General features: G+C 46.6%; 1 protein-coding gene across 1 annotated transcript in view; it reads left to right on the top strand.

The window, feature by feature from the left end:
* The window catches only part of LOC118533894 (amine oxidase [flavin-containing] A), a 69,956-nt gene that overhangs the window by 45,894 nt on the left and 11,999 nt on the right, over window positions 1-12,063 (top strand). Inside the window, exons 4-9 of the mRNA XM_078065072.1 lie at window positions 1,021-1,125; window positions 1,885-1,976; window positions 6,988-7,129; window positions 8,011-8,160; window positions 8,431-8,590; window positions 9,525-9,621. Of these exons, the coding sequence (XP_077921198.1) occupies window positions 1,021-1,125; window positions 1,885-1,976; window positions 6,988-7,129; window positions 8,011-8,160; window positions 8,431-8,590; window positions 9,525-9,621 (746 nt within the window). The remainder of the gene's footprint in view (window positions 1-1,020; window positions 1,126-1,884; window positions 1,977-6,987; window positions 7,130-8,010; window positions 8,161-8,430; window positions 8,591-9,524; window positions 9,622-12,063) is intronic.

Raw genomic sequence — 12,063 nt, 5'->3', positions numbered from 1 at the left:
TCAATGGTGGCAAATAATTAGCTGTCTTTATGTTAGAGGTCTCTTTACCAAGCAATAGAAAGCCAACTCCGGCTAACAAGAGGGGATTTAGTGAAAGGATATCAAAGGGCCCACAGAATCAACGGGAGGCTGGAGGGCCACATTTAAGAATAGGCAGAGATCAGGGGAGCTCTAGCAAGTTAGGAGCCATGGGGAAGGAGAACCCAGAGTTAGCTTTCCTCTGTTGTTGGGTGACTCATTCCAGGGTCAGAGAGTGTGTGTCATTGGCCAAGCTTAGCTGACAGCCTCACAGCCTGGCTGCGCCAGAAGCCAGAGGGGGTGGAGAAAGGATCTAGCCCATTGCCTGCTATAATGGGACATGATACCCAGGACCATCCTCCCTACACATCTATCCACAGAGGAGGAGAGGCAGTTTCCCAAAAAGGAACCAGGATAATATTGGGAAAGGAACATGGATGCTGGGCAACCAAAAAAATGTCAAAGGCCCATTATTCTGTTTCTCATATTTTGATTCTTGACTTCAGGCATGGTCGGTAGTCTAACCAGTCTTTATTTAGCCTGTGTGAACCCTAAAACTCAGTCTGAGATATTCTGCTCTGTTGTTCCAGTCTTCTGTGTGGTCCAAGGACAGTCTTCCATGTCATCATCCTGCTCTCATCTGAGTGGGAGCATCCCTCCAAAGAGATTAGCTAGGAGCTCAAGGGTTGAGAATATTGTGGCATCAGCATTAGATATTAGGACGAGCTACCTTTATTTATCTTCTCTATATAAGTAGGAGTAAGTTCACAGCTATTATTTCCAGTAGATTAAAAACAGGGAGCACGACACCAGGGGAATTTTGCTAATCTAATTGAAATTTGGGGCCTGTATAGGTAAAATGTATTTACTTCCCATCAAAGGTGATGCTTTTGCAACAGGAGAGGATACTCTTAGTTTGCAAATGGCTCTTATGTTGGCTGGGTTTTGTTTTTTAGAATGCCATCCTAATTTAAGGTATTATCCTTTGCTTTTATGTTGTAGGGGAGAACTTACCCATTTCGGGGGGCCTTTCCGCCGGTATGGAATCCCATTGCCTATTTGGATTACAACAATTTGTGGCGGACAATGGATACCATGGGGAAGGAGGTAAAGTGTGTGTTCAGCTTACACATGACCTGTTACTAACGTAACAATAGCAACCGTTTAATATCCTTCCAATAGTGCAGAGGACATTGCTCTGGACATTCATACCTATCATTTCCAATACACCCAACTACTCTGCCAAGTTGGTAGTATTTCCACTTGCAAGGAAAATGAGTGCCCGAGGGGTTATGGTAATTTCCCCAACACCACACAGCAAGGGAACCAGGAGTCAAACCCACATCTCTCTGATTGTAATGTCTGTGGGTTTTCAACTCTATGGCACTGAGAATTTGTGTGACATATTTTCGCCAGGTATCCTACTCATAGTTGCCTTACCCATGTGTGATGCCACTTTAGATAGTAAAGGAAAGAGGGATTTATCCCCCCCAAGGTTTTTTACCTAGGCCCAGGCTCCATAAGATCACTCTCTCACACTTAAATTGGGGACTTAAAATGGGCGTTGGCTTTCAATAATAAGGATCATCATCATAATTAATATTAATTTATATATACATTTATATGTAATTCCCCCCCTTTTTGCATCATCGTCATCATCATCATTATTATGGCAACAGCTTTAAGGCATAGAATGCAGAGACCTATGCATCCCAGCCCCACCACTATCTATATTAGAATTCTATGCCAATCACACATTCCAACACAGACCCAGAGACTGGTATTCAGAGGTTCTCCTGAAGGCCTGTTGGCAGGGCAGTGGGCAGTAACCATCATACCTGAATGTGGGCCCTTCTTCCTCCGCAGATTCCAGCGGACGCACCATGGGAGGCCCCACATGCTGAGGAATGGGACAAGATGACCATGAAAGATCTCATCGATAAAATCTGCTGGACAAAGTAATCTTGACTATTTAAAATTTATTTTTCATCTTTCCTTTGGATCCTTTCTGTCCTATCTTGAACTGTAGTATTTTTCTTTCTTTTTTTTTTAAGATTTTTATTTTTTAAGTAATCTCTACACCCAACATGGGCTTGAACTCACAACCCCAGGATCAAGAGTCGCGCACTCCACCGACTGAGCCAGCCAGGCACCCCTGCAGTGCTTTTCTTAATAAGTTGTAGGAAAAAAGTTAAGAGGAAACCTAATGATCTTTCAGTCAGTGGCAACTTTGAAGGAACTTTAAACACTTCAGAGTGAGTTTGAACATAAAATGAATCTAAAACATAAAAACAAAGAGGAGGTGAATGAAGTAGAATGTTTTTAATGAAAGGGCTCTGTGATGTGCAATAAAATAAGTAATTGTGTATTCAAATTATATAGCAGTCAGCTACAGAAGCAATTTGGAAAGATATTAAAGTAATTCCGTACAGATGTAGAAAAACATGGAACCAAAAGCAAGCTAGTCTATATTAATGAAAAATATAAATTTTATAATATTTTCGATGAGAACCTGTGTAATGAGTTGAGTTACTTACAGGTTGTTTAGTCAGCTTTCTGGGGCTGCTATGTGAAGGCACTGTAGCCACCGGTGAGGAATTGTGGTGAATGTGTTAGGCATGGCCCCTAAACTCGTGGAGTTAGTATTCTTCTAGCAGGAGAGACTGACATTATGCACATAATTCCATAATGCTACTAGAGTGACTGTAACAGGGATCTTGACCTAAGGGTAAGGAAGAGATTCCCGGATGCAGCCATCTTTAAACATAAACCAAAGACTTAGTGCACCAACTAAAAATGAGTCACAGAGGATGGGAGGAGATAGGAAAGGGTGGATGGTGTGGGGGACAAGGTATCTTCCAGGAATGCCACAAAGTGGATGAGGGAGAGAGAGAGGAAAAGATGGATGGTGTGGAAGGAAGTGTCTTCCAGAAATGAGCCATATTATTTGGGGATAGACAGGGAGGATGATGTGGGAATATGAAATCTAGAAGGAATGTGCCACAGTGGATGGGGGGAGACCAGATGGATGGATAGTATGGAGATGACATGTTCCAGGAGTGAGCCATAGCAGATGGGGAGAGACAGAAAGGGTGAACGGTGTGGGGGAATGGTATCTTCAAGGAATGAGCCACAGTGGAAGGGTGGAGAAATGAAAGTTGGATGGTGTATGCAGATGGTATCGTCCATGAATGAGCCACAGTGTATGCAGTAGATAGATAAAAAGGCTGGATGGTGTCGGGGGAAGGTATCTTCCAAGAATGACCCAGTTGATGGGGGAGAGAGTAAGAATGAAATATGTGAGGGGTTGCTATCTTCTAGGTATGAAACACGGTGGACTGGGGGAGACAAAAATGGATGTTTGGTGGGATGGTATCTTCCATGAGTGAGCTTAATCCATGGAGGGAGACAAGAGAGGTTGATGATGTGGGAGAATGATATCTTCCAGGAATGAGCCGCTGTGGATGGGGGAGACAGGAAAGCTGGATGGTATGTTCCAGGAATGAGGCACAATGGATGGTGTGTAGGAATGGTATTTTCCAGGAATGAGCAATTTGATGGGGGAGACAAGAAGAGTGGAATGTGTGAGAGGATGGTATCTTCCAGGAATAAGCCACTTGGATGGGGGAGTGGGAGATAGGAAAGCTGGATCTTGTGAGGTGATGGTATCTTCCAGGAAGGAGCCAAATGGATGGGGACAAACAAAGAGAGTATGGTGTGGGAGGATGGTATCTCCCAAGAATGAACCATAGTGGATGGGGGAAATAGGAAAGCTGGATGGTGTGAGGCTATGGTAACTTCCAGGAATGAGCCACATGGATGGGGGGAGAAAGGAAGGATGGATGGTATGGGTAGATTTAATCTTCTAGGAATGAGTGACATGGATGGGGGTGGGGGGGGCAGGAAAGGAGGATTGTGTGTGGTGATGGTATCTTCCAGGAAGGAGCTAGTGGAAGTGGGTAGGCTGGAAGAGTTGATGGTGTGACCAGATGGAATGAGCCACAGTGGATGGGGGAGGAAGAGAGGATGGTGTGGGAGGGTGGTATCTTCCAGGAATAGGCCATGGTGGATGGTGGGTAGGGGGAAGAAGACAGCAGTAAAGATGGATGGATGGTGGGATGGCATCTTCCAGGAAGAGCCATTGTCTATGGAGGTAGTCAGGAAGAGTGGATGGTGTTGAGGGAGTGGTATCTTCCAAGAATGAGCCATAGTGGATTGGGGGAGATAGGGAAGAGAAGATGGTATGAAAAGATGGTATCATCAAAGAATGAGCTACAGTGACTATGGGGTGGGGGGGGGGGAGTCAGGAAGGCTAGATGATGTGGAAGCAAGGTATCTTCCAGGAATGAGCCTCAGTGGATAGGAGAGACAGGAAGGCTATATATTGTTGGGGGGAATGATATCTTCCAGGAATGAGCCTGTTGACTGGGGAGACTGAAAGGACGGTTGATGTGGTGGATAGTATCTTCCAAGAACGTACCAATTGATGGGGGGATATAGGAAGAGTAGAAATAGTTGAGGGGTGAGGGGATGGTATCTTCTAGGAACGAACCACTGTAGGGGGAGAGAGGAAGGGTGGATGGCTGGAGGGGAAATTTATCTTCCAGGAAGGAATAGTAGTGATGGAGGTGGGGGAGGGGTACCGGAAGACTGGATGATGTGGTGACAGTTATCATCTAGGATGATAGTAGGTTAAAGGATGGTATCTTCCAGGAATGAGCCACAGTGTATGGGGGCGGGTGGAGACAGGACGCGGTTGATGGTGGCTGAGGGGATGATATTTTCCAGGAATGAGCCATAGGTTATAGGGGGAGACATGAAGGTTGGATTGGTATCTTCTAGGAATGAGCCATATAGATGGGGGGAGATAGGAAGAGTGGGTAGTGAGGGTGGATGGTATCTTCCAGGAATGAACCACATGGATGGGGGGAGTCAGCAAAGATGGATGTGGTGGAGAATGTTACCTTCCAGGAATGAGCCATAATCCATGGAAGTAGACAGGAAGAGTGTGTGTGTGTGTGTTTGGGGGGTGGGCAGTGCTATCTTCCAGGAATGAGCCACAGTAAATGGGGAAGATGGGAAAACTGGGTGGTATGGGAGAATGGTATCTACCAGGAATGAGCCGCGGTGGATGGAGAGGAGAGAGGAAGAGGATGAGGAGATGAAATCACCCAGGAATAAGCTACAGTGACTGTGGGGGGAGACAGGAAGGGTGGATCATGTGGGAGCATAGTATCTTCCAGAAATGAGCCTCAGTGGGTAGGAGACACAGGAAGGATGGATGGTGTGTGGGGATGATATGTTCCAGAAGTAAACAATAATGGGTGGCAGGGAGAGGATGAGCGGATGGTGTGGTGAGATGGTATCTTCTAGGAATGAGCCACTGTGGATGGGGGAGGCAGGAAAGTTGGAAGGTGTGGGAAGATGGTATGTTCCAGGAATGAGCCATAGTAGAATGGGAGGAGACAGGAGGTGTGGTTGGTGTGTTGGGAAGGTTGCTTCCACAAATGAGCTATATGGGTGGGGATAGATGGGGAAGAGTAGACGGTGTGGGAGGATAGTATCTTCCAGGAATGAACCACAGCGCATGGTGGGGAGACAGTAAGGATATGTGGTTTGGTGGGATGGTATCTTCCAGGAATGATCCATAGTAGATGTTGGGGAATAGGAGGGGTGGGTGGCCTGTTGCAGGATGGTATCTTCCAGGAAGGAACCACAGTGACTCAGGTACGTGGTAAGGGGGGGGGGAACTACAGGAAGGATACATGGTCTCGGGGATGGTATTTTCTGGCAATGAGCTACAGTGAGGGTGGATAGGAGACAGGAATAGGGATGATATGGAGGCATGGTATCTTCCAGGAATGAGCCATAGTGGATGGAGGAGACAGGAAAAATGGATGGTGTGAGAGGATGGTACCATCCAGGAATGAGCTACAGTGACTGTGGGAAGTGACAGGAAGAGTGAATGATATGACAGGTAGCTTCCATTAATGAGGTGCAGTGGATGAGTGTAGACAGTACAGGGGAGTGATGTTGGGGAATGGCGTGGCAGGGATCAGCAAGGTTTAGGGGAGATGCAAAGAGTGAATGTTGTTAGGGGAATGGTATCTTCCAGGAATGAGCCACTGTGGATGGGGGAGACCGCAGGGGACGGATGGTGTGATGGGTGGTATCTTCCAGGAATGGGCCACTGTGAATCCTGGGAGATATGAAGGGGGATGGTGTTGGGGATATTATTTTCCATGTAGAGAAAACAGGAAACAGCTCTTGAAGGCCCCAAGATAGGGAGATTGACATGTTTTTGCAGTGATATGACAGTGTGCCTGGACTCTAAGGATGCCACGGGAGAGCAACGTAATTAGAGGTCGGAGAGCTGGTTGAGAGGCTGATGGTGGAAGATAGAGTGGCTGCATTCCAGATTTTTCCCTTTTGCCGTGGATGCCATGAAGGGTTTTATGAAGAGTGGTTTTGTTGGTTTTGTTTTGTTTGGCATTGTCAAAAGATTTTATTGGCTGTAATGTGGCAAAGGATCAAAAGGGGCTGTAGTCATAAGCCAGGTAGGGATGACCGGGAGGAGCCACCACCGCTGTAACCCAGGTGAGGGATGTGGGTGGACTGGAGCAGGGTGGGAGCAGCGGAGGTGGAGAAGAGAGGACGATTGTTCAAGGAAACGAGAACTGCATCCTTAATGATCCCTCACCAGCATCTTGACCCTTTTAGACGGTACCAGAATTAATATATTTGGAGCGAACCCATAACTGCCTCAAAACAAAGGAAAAGGTTATTTTTCACCAGAAGTTAAAATGTGCATTCCTTCAGAGGTTGAGCCTGTGAGGATTGTTGTTTTTTTTCCCCCCCTAAAAGCAGTGCAGATGCTTTTGAACCATACTGAATTGTGTTTTAAAAAGGTGCTGTCCTGTGAAGCATGTATGTATTCACACCTGACTGTCGCCTTTGTTATGTGACCAGGACCGCTAGGCAGTTTGCATCGCTCTTTGTGAACATCAACGTGACCTCTGAGCCCCACGAGGTGTCTGCGCTGTGGTTTTTGTGGTACGTGAAGCAGTGCGGAGGCACCACTCGGATATTCTCGGTCACCAACGGGGGCCAGGTACGGAGTGTCCCTTCTCAGCCTGTAACCTCCGTTTGTGGTTCTGCCCTCACCCAGTGCACAATCTTAATAGCTGCTTCCATGTCTGGAACCGTGAGTGGATTTGAGACACGAATTTTTGAAATGATTTCAACCAACGTGCCCGAAACCAGAAGGTCTCCTTTCCTTTTCTCGTTCCTAGAGATGCGTTCACAGCTAAAGAATGTTTCGTTTTGAACTAATTAGGTTTTTGGAATTTGGGTCCTTCCTTTTTTTGGGGGTGGGGGAGAGGTAGGTAAAATTAGTGCAGCTCTGTGGGAGGAGCTGAAGTACTACGGATCAACTAATTTTCAAAAACTTCTAGAACTGGTAAAATGATCGTACTTCAAGTCATCTCTGTTCCAGACAGGGTCTGTCCCATAGTGCAAGGTGTAGCGTCTTTCTCCACTAAGTGAATAATTCCTCTCCTCAGGCGATCTCCGGAACACCCTAAGTTGTTCTCGTGGCTCCAAGAGGTATTGGCCATTTGACCCTTAGCTTTAGCAAATACAGGACAGTTGCATCTTTGAAGTATCTTTATACTTAGAAATTCCACATTGCTTCTTTTTTTTTAAAGGTTTTATTTATTCATTTGAGACACAGAGATAGAGAGAGAGAGAGAGAGCATGAGCAGGGGGAGAGGCAGAGGGAGAGGGAGAGGCAGACTCCCTGCTGAGCCAGGAGCCCGATATGGGGCTCGATCCCAGGACCCTGGGATCATGACCTGAGCCAAAGGCAGACGCTTAACCATCTGAGCCACCCAGGTGCCCCCATATTGCTTCTTTTGACCTGTATTTTACTTTCTGAGCTATCGTGACCGATGTTTGATATTTATAGTCCTCGTTGCCTGCCTTCTCCTATAGGAACGAAAATTTGTGGGTGGATCGGGTCAAGTGAGTGAACGGATAATGGACCACCTTGGGGACAGAGTGAAGCTGAGGTGCCCTGTCACCTATGTGGACCAGTCGGGTGACAACATCATCATCGAGACATTGAATCATGAACTTTATGAGGTAATTCAGCCTCGTCCCAAGGAGCATATATTAAATAGGCCTCGTGTCTTCTGCAGCTTCTAACCAAATATAATCCAAGCAGTCGTATAATTAATGCTGGTGTGTCTCCAACTCTGTCTTCCAAATTACCATTTTTAGTTGACCTGCCTTGTTTTGTTGTATGTGGTTACTGCTCCGTGTCATTCTAAATGATCAACATGATGTTTCTCCCCCTCTGTAAAGACCGAGACTCACACGTTTGAGGTGGTATTTTGTGTCTGTGTCTTTTAGTGCAGATACGTAATTAGTGCCATCCCGCCAACCTTGACTGCCAAGATCCATTTCCGACCAGAGCTGCCGTCAGAGAGAAATCAGTTAATCCAGCGTCTTCCGATGGGGGCTATCATTAAGTGCATGATGTATTACAAGGAGGCGTTTTGGAAGAAGAAGGGTAGGCTGCACTTACTCACATTTAAATTGTGTTAAGTGAAGGGATCACACTCTCTTTAGGGACCTTCTCATAGACCCTGAACAGAAAAAAGATGACAAAGATAAATATTTTTAAATTGGCAGAGAAAGGATCAGAAATCTCATTCTGTCTATCACTTCACAGCCCCTGGTGCAACATAGAATGACCCCAAGAGCACCTGCTGTCAATGAAAGGGAAGGAAGAGATCCCCTCAAGTGGCGGGGGCACCATTGCCCTGGTCCTTGGCATATGTCCTGCCCCTTACTCTAAATGAGAGAGTGACGCAAAGGGCGTGCTGTGGGAAGAGTGCCGCGTTGAAGTCCCACAGTCCCGGGCTTCACTTGCTTACTAGCTGAGTGACCTTCGCTGTGACAGTTCACCTCTCAGCGTCAGTCTCCTTGTGTCACAATGGTGACAGTGAGACCTGCTGTCAGGATGTGTGGCAATTAGCTGAGGCAGGGCCTGGGTGGATTTGGTGGCTATTGTTGGCAAACCTGCTCCTCCTCAAAGGATTCCTTCCCCCAGCTTCTTCTGTGGGTTCCTAGGGGTGATTCCCTCTGACGCAAGCCTCTCTTTGCCCGTGTACTCCAGGGCTCCGGGGCCTCGGTACGGTTTGAGCCGTAGCACTGGTCCTGCGTGATCTTTATGTAGAGGTCATTGAGATGGGTCGTTTGCCACGTGTCTGGGTCAGCAGATATCCTTGTGTAGTTAATGTGTGTACTTAATAAGGAGATATCGTCTAGGGTTGGGGCAAAGACTATTTGAGATTTGCCTTCCTCTTAGCAAAAGAGTTTTATATGTGTGTGTATGTATGTGTGTGTGTGTGCGTGTGTGTATTTCTATATATCTATATATATAATTCCTAAATTTTTGATGAGGTCAGCGTCAATCTCCTATTGATTTTCTCTTTATTAAGATTACTGTGGCTGTATGATCATTGAAGATGAGGAAGCTCCAATTTCAATAACCCTGGACGACACCAAGCCAGATGGATCGCTGCCCGCTATCATGGGGTAACTTAGAGCTGAATGCTGTGCATTTTCTAAATTGTGTTGGTGTCTTCATGTGGACGCTGGCAGAGCATATGGAATCGAGGTCAGGCAATCGTGAATAACCCTACAGAGATACATCATTTTCCACGTTTTAAAATATTAATGTTTTGTATGTGGCATGGAACTCTGGGAAACTTGACAAAAACTGACACGATTTTGAACTTGTGCCCCTTCCTTTCTTCCCCCACGAAACTTTTGAGGACAGAGTGAAGGAAGCAGCTAGACAGGCAGTATGGTAGACAGCCCCGCCCGGGGGCAGAATGTCCACACTCAATCTAGAGTGAGAATTGACTGTTTCGTTCTGTAAAACCTTTCAGAGTTAGGCTTCTCTCCATTCCAGACATCACTACACCGCCAACGTGAATACGCTGATCGTTACCCAGGGATGTGAGACCCATGACCAGTGAGGAAGTGCAGTGTGAGGTAGAGCCGGCCCTTGAGTGGATGTCCCTCATTGTGATAGGTCCCACCGCAGCTGTCCTTCGCTAGGGATGCTCCAGGGTTTGGTCCTGTGTCTGGAAAAGGAGAGCTCTCCCTTTCTCCTCCCAGCCCCCCGCCCTCCACAGCTCTGCCGTTGCGGGGCTGGGGGTCCAGACAAGGAAGCAGTGCTTTCACAAGGGAATTGCTCAGGAGTGCCTCCGCCTTCCCGAGTGCCCTGCCTTTGACCCTTCCTCAAAGCTCCACAACTCAAAAGGCTGTTTATTCTACCACATGACAACAGAAGAGCACAGCCTCTATACTGGCCGAGTGACTGCCAGACACCCGCGGTTTGGCCCTTCCCCCTCGGGAGAGTCGAGCTCACGCACATTGCATCACTGAGGGGAAATTACAAAACCAGAGGCAGACCCGTGACCCGGGACTTAGATTGGACTGCGCACGAGACATTCTGTAACCACGTCTCTGGCTGCAGAATAGCAGAAGTAGCACCAGCCTCCCTGGGGAGGGCGGGTGCTCACAGCGGAACGATCAGAGGCAGGGCGCATCCTCTTCATCTCTGACCCCACTGGGCAGGAAAGGGTACAGACTGTGTGGGCCGTTCGCCACCACCTTCTGCGTGCCAGAGGAAAACAGAAGGTTGACCTAGAGCTTTCAGGAGACCGTCAGGACCAGTCCGACTGTGGACGGAAGGACACTGATGGTCTTCTTGCCCTGGGAGTAAGATACTGTGGTATCTGCCTTTCTGGGCTTTCTTCGGCTTTATTAGCCACGACACGTATGGTGGAAGTTTTCCAGATGGGAATGGGGTTATTCAGGCAGTTCCTTTTTAAAAAGTGATACTCTAATCTGTCTTATCTGGACAATTGCCTCCGCCCTGCTCTTTGCTCTGGGCAATGAAAGCCTTTACGACAGGGGTGGTAATTGTCCAGCTCGGGCGTTTGTGATGACTAGTACCTTTTGGCAACTAGAAAGGACCTTGTACTTGAGAGCCGTGAAATGTCCCCGACCCAAAGCCAGCATGTTTAATTTCCTCAATAAAACCCCAAAGCAAGTTAAAAAAAATTGTCCGTAGTTAAGAGTTAGAGCAGAGGGGTTGTTGTTTCATTCTCGATTTGAGATTTGACAGGAATGGCCCCCACGAACTGCCCTTGAGAAAAGGAGCTGGAAGAAGCACCCAAGATCGAAAAAGGTTTTCAGATCAATCATTTAATGTTTCATCTGGTATTGGTGATTTTCACTGAAGTCCTGTGTAAGCCTCAAATGATTGATTCTTGCATAAACTTAAAATTTAACCAGAATCATTACTAGCAAGCCATAACGTAACAGTGTTAAATCAAGCAAAATTATGACTATATCCCATAAAGTTCATTACTTCAAATATCTTAGGTCATCCACAGATTCCTCCGAAATACTGTTCTCTGGATTAATGCAAATACGTTTTGTAATCCTTGCTTCCCAGAATGATCTCGAATAACAGACAGCTCTAAAGGAATTGCCAATCAGACTGAGGAACAGTTTAATTTGGGGGTGAGGAAGAGGATGAAGTATCTGTGTTCGACTCTTGCATTCTCAGTCCTGACCTGTCTTTTTGGCCTAGAACAAAAGAAATACAAGTGTAAAACTTTTTTTTTTTTTAAGATTTTATTTATTTATTTGACAGAGAGAGAGAGCACAAGCAGGGGGAATGGCAGGCAGAGGCAGAGGGAGAAGCAGGCTCCCCGCAGAGCAGGGGAAGCCTGATGTGGGACTCGATCCCAGGACCCTGGGATCATGACCTGAGCTGAAGGTAGTCGCTTAACCAACTGAGCCACCCAGGCGCCCAAGTGTAAAACTTTTTTAAATGGAGAAATAATTTCAGTGTCCTTTAGCTCATTTGGATTTGTGAATGCTTTCTAATAATAGTGTGCCTAAGGATTTGTTGTCACAGTTCAGTTCATTAAAACATACATGCAATTAGTAATATCA

This window comes from Halichoerus grypus, chromosome X (genome assembly GCF_964656455.1).
Source record: "Halichoerus grypus chromosome X, mHalGry1.hap1.1, whole genome shotgun sequence".
NCBI classification, from domain to species: domain Eukaryota; kingdom Metazoa; phylum Chordata; class Mammalia; order Carnivora; family Phocidae; genus Halichoerus; species Halichoerus grypus.
Note: the sequence above shows the minus strand (reverse complement) of the source record. Positions and strands in the feature narration are given on the sequence as shown.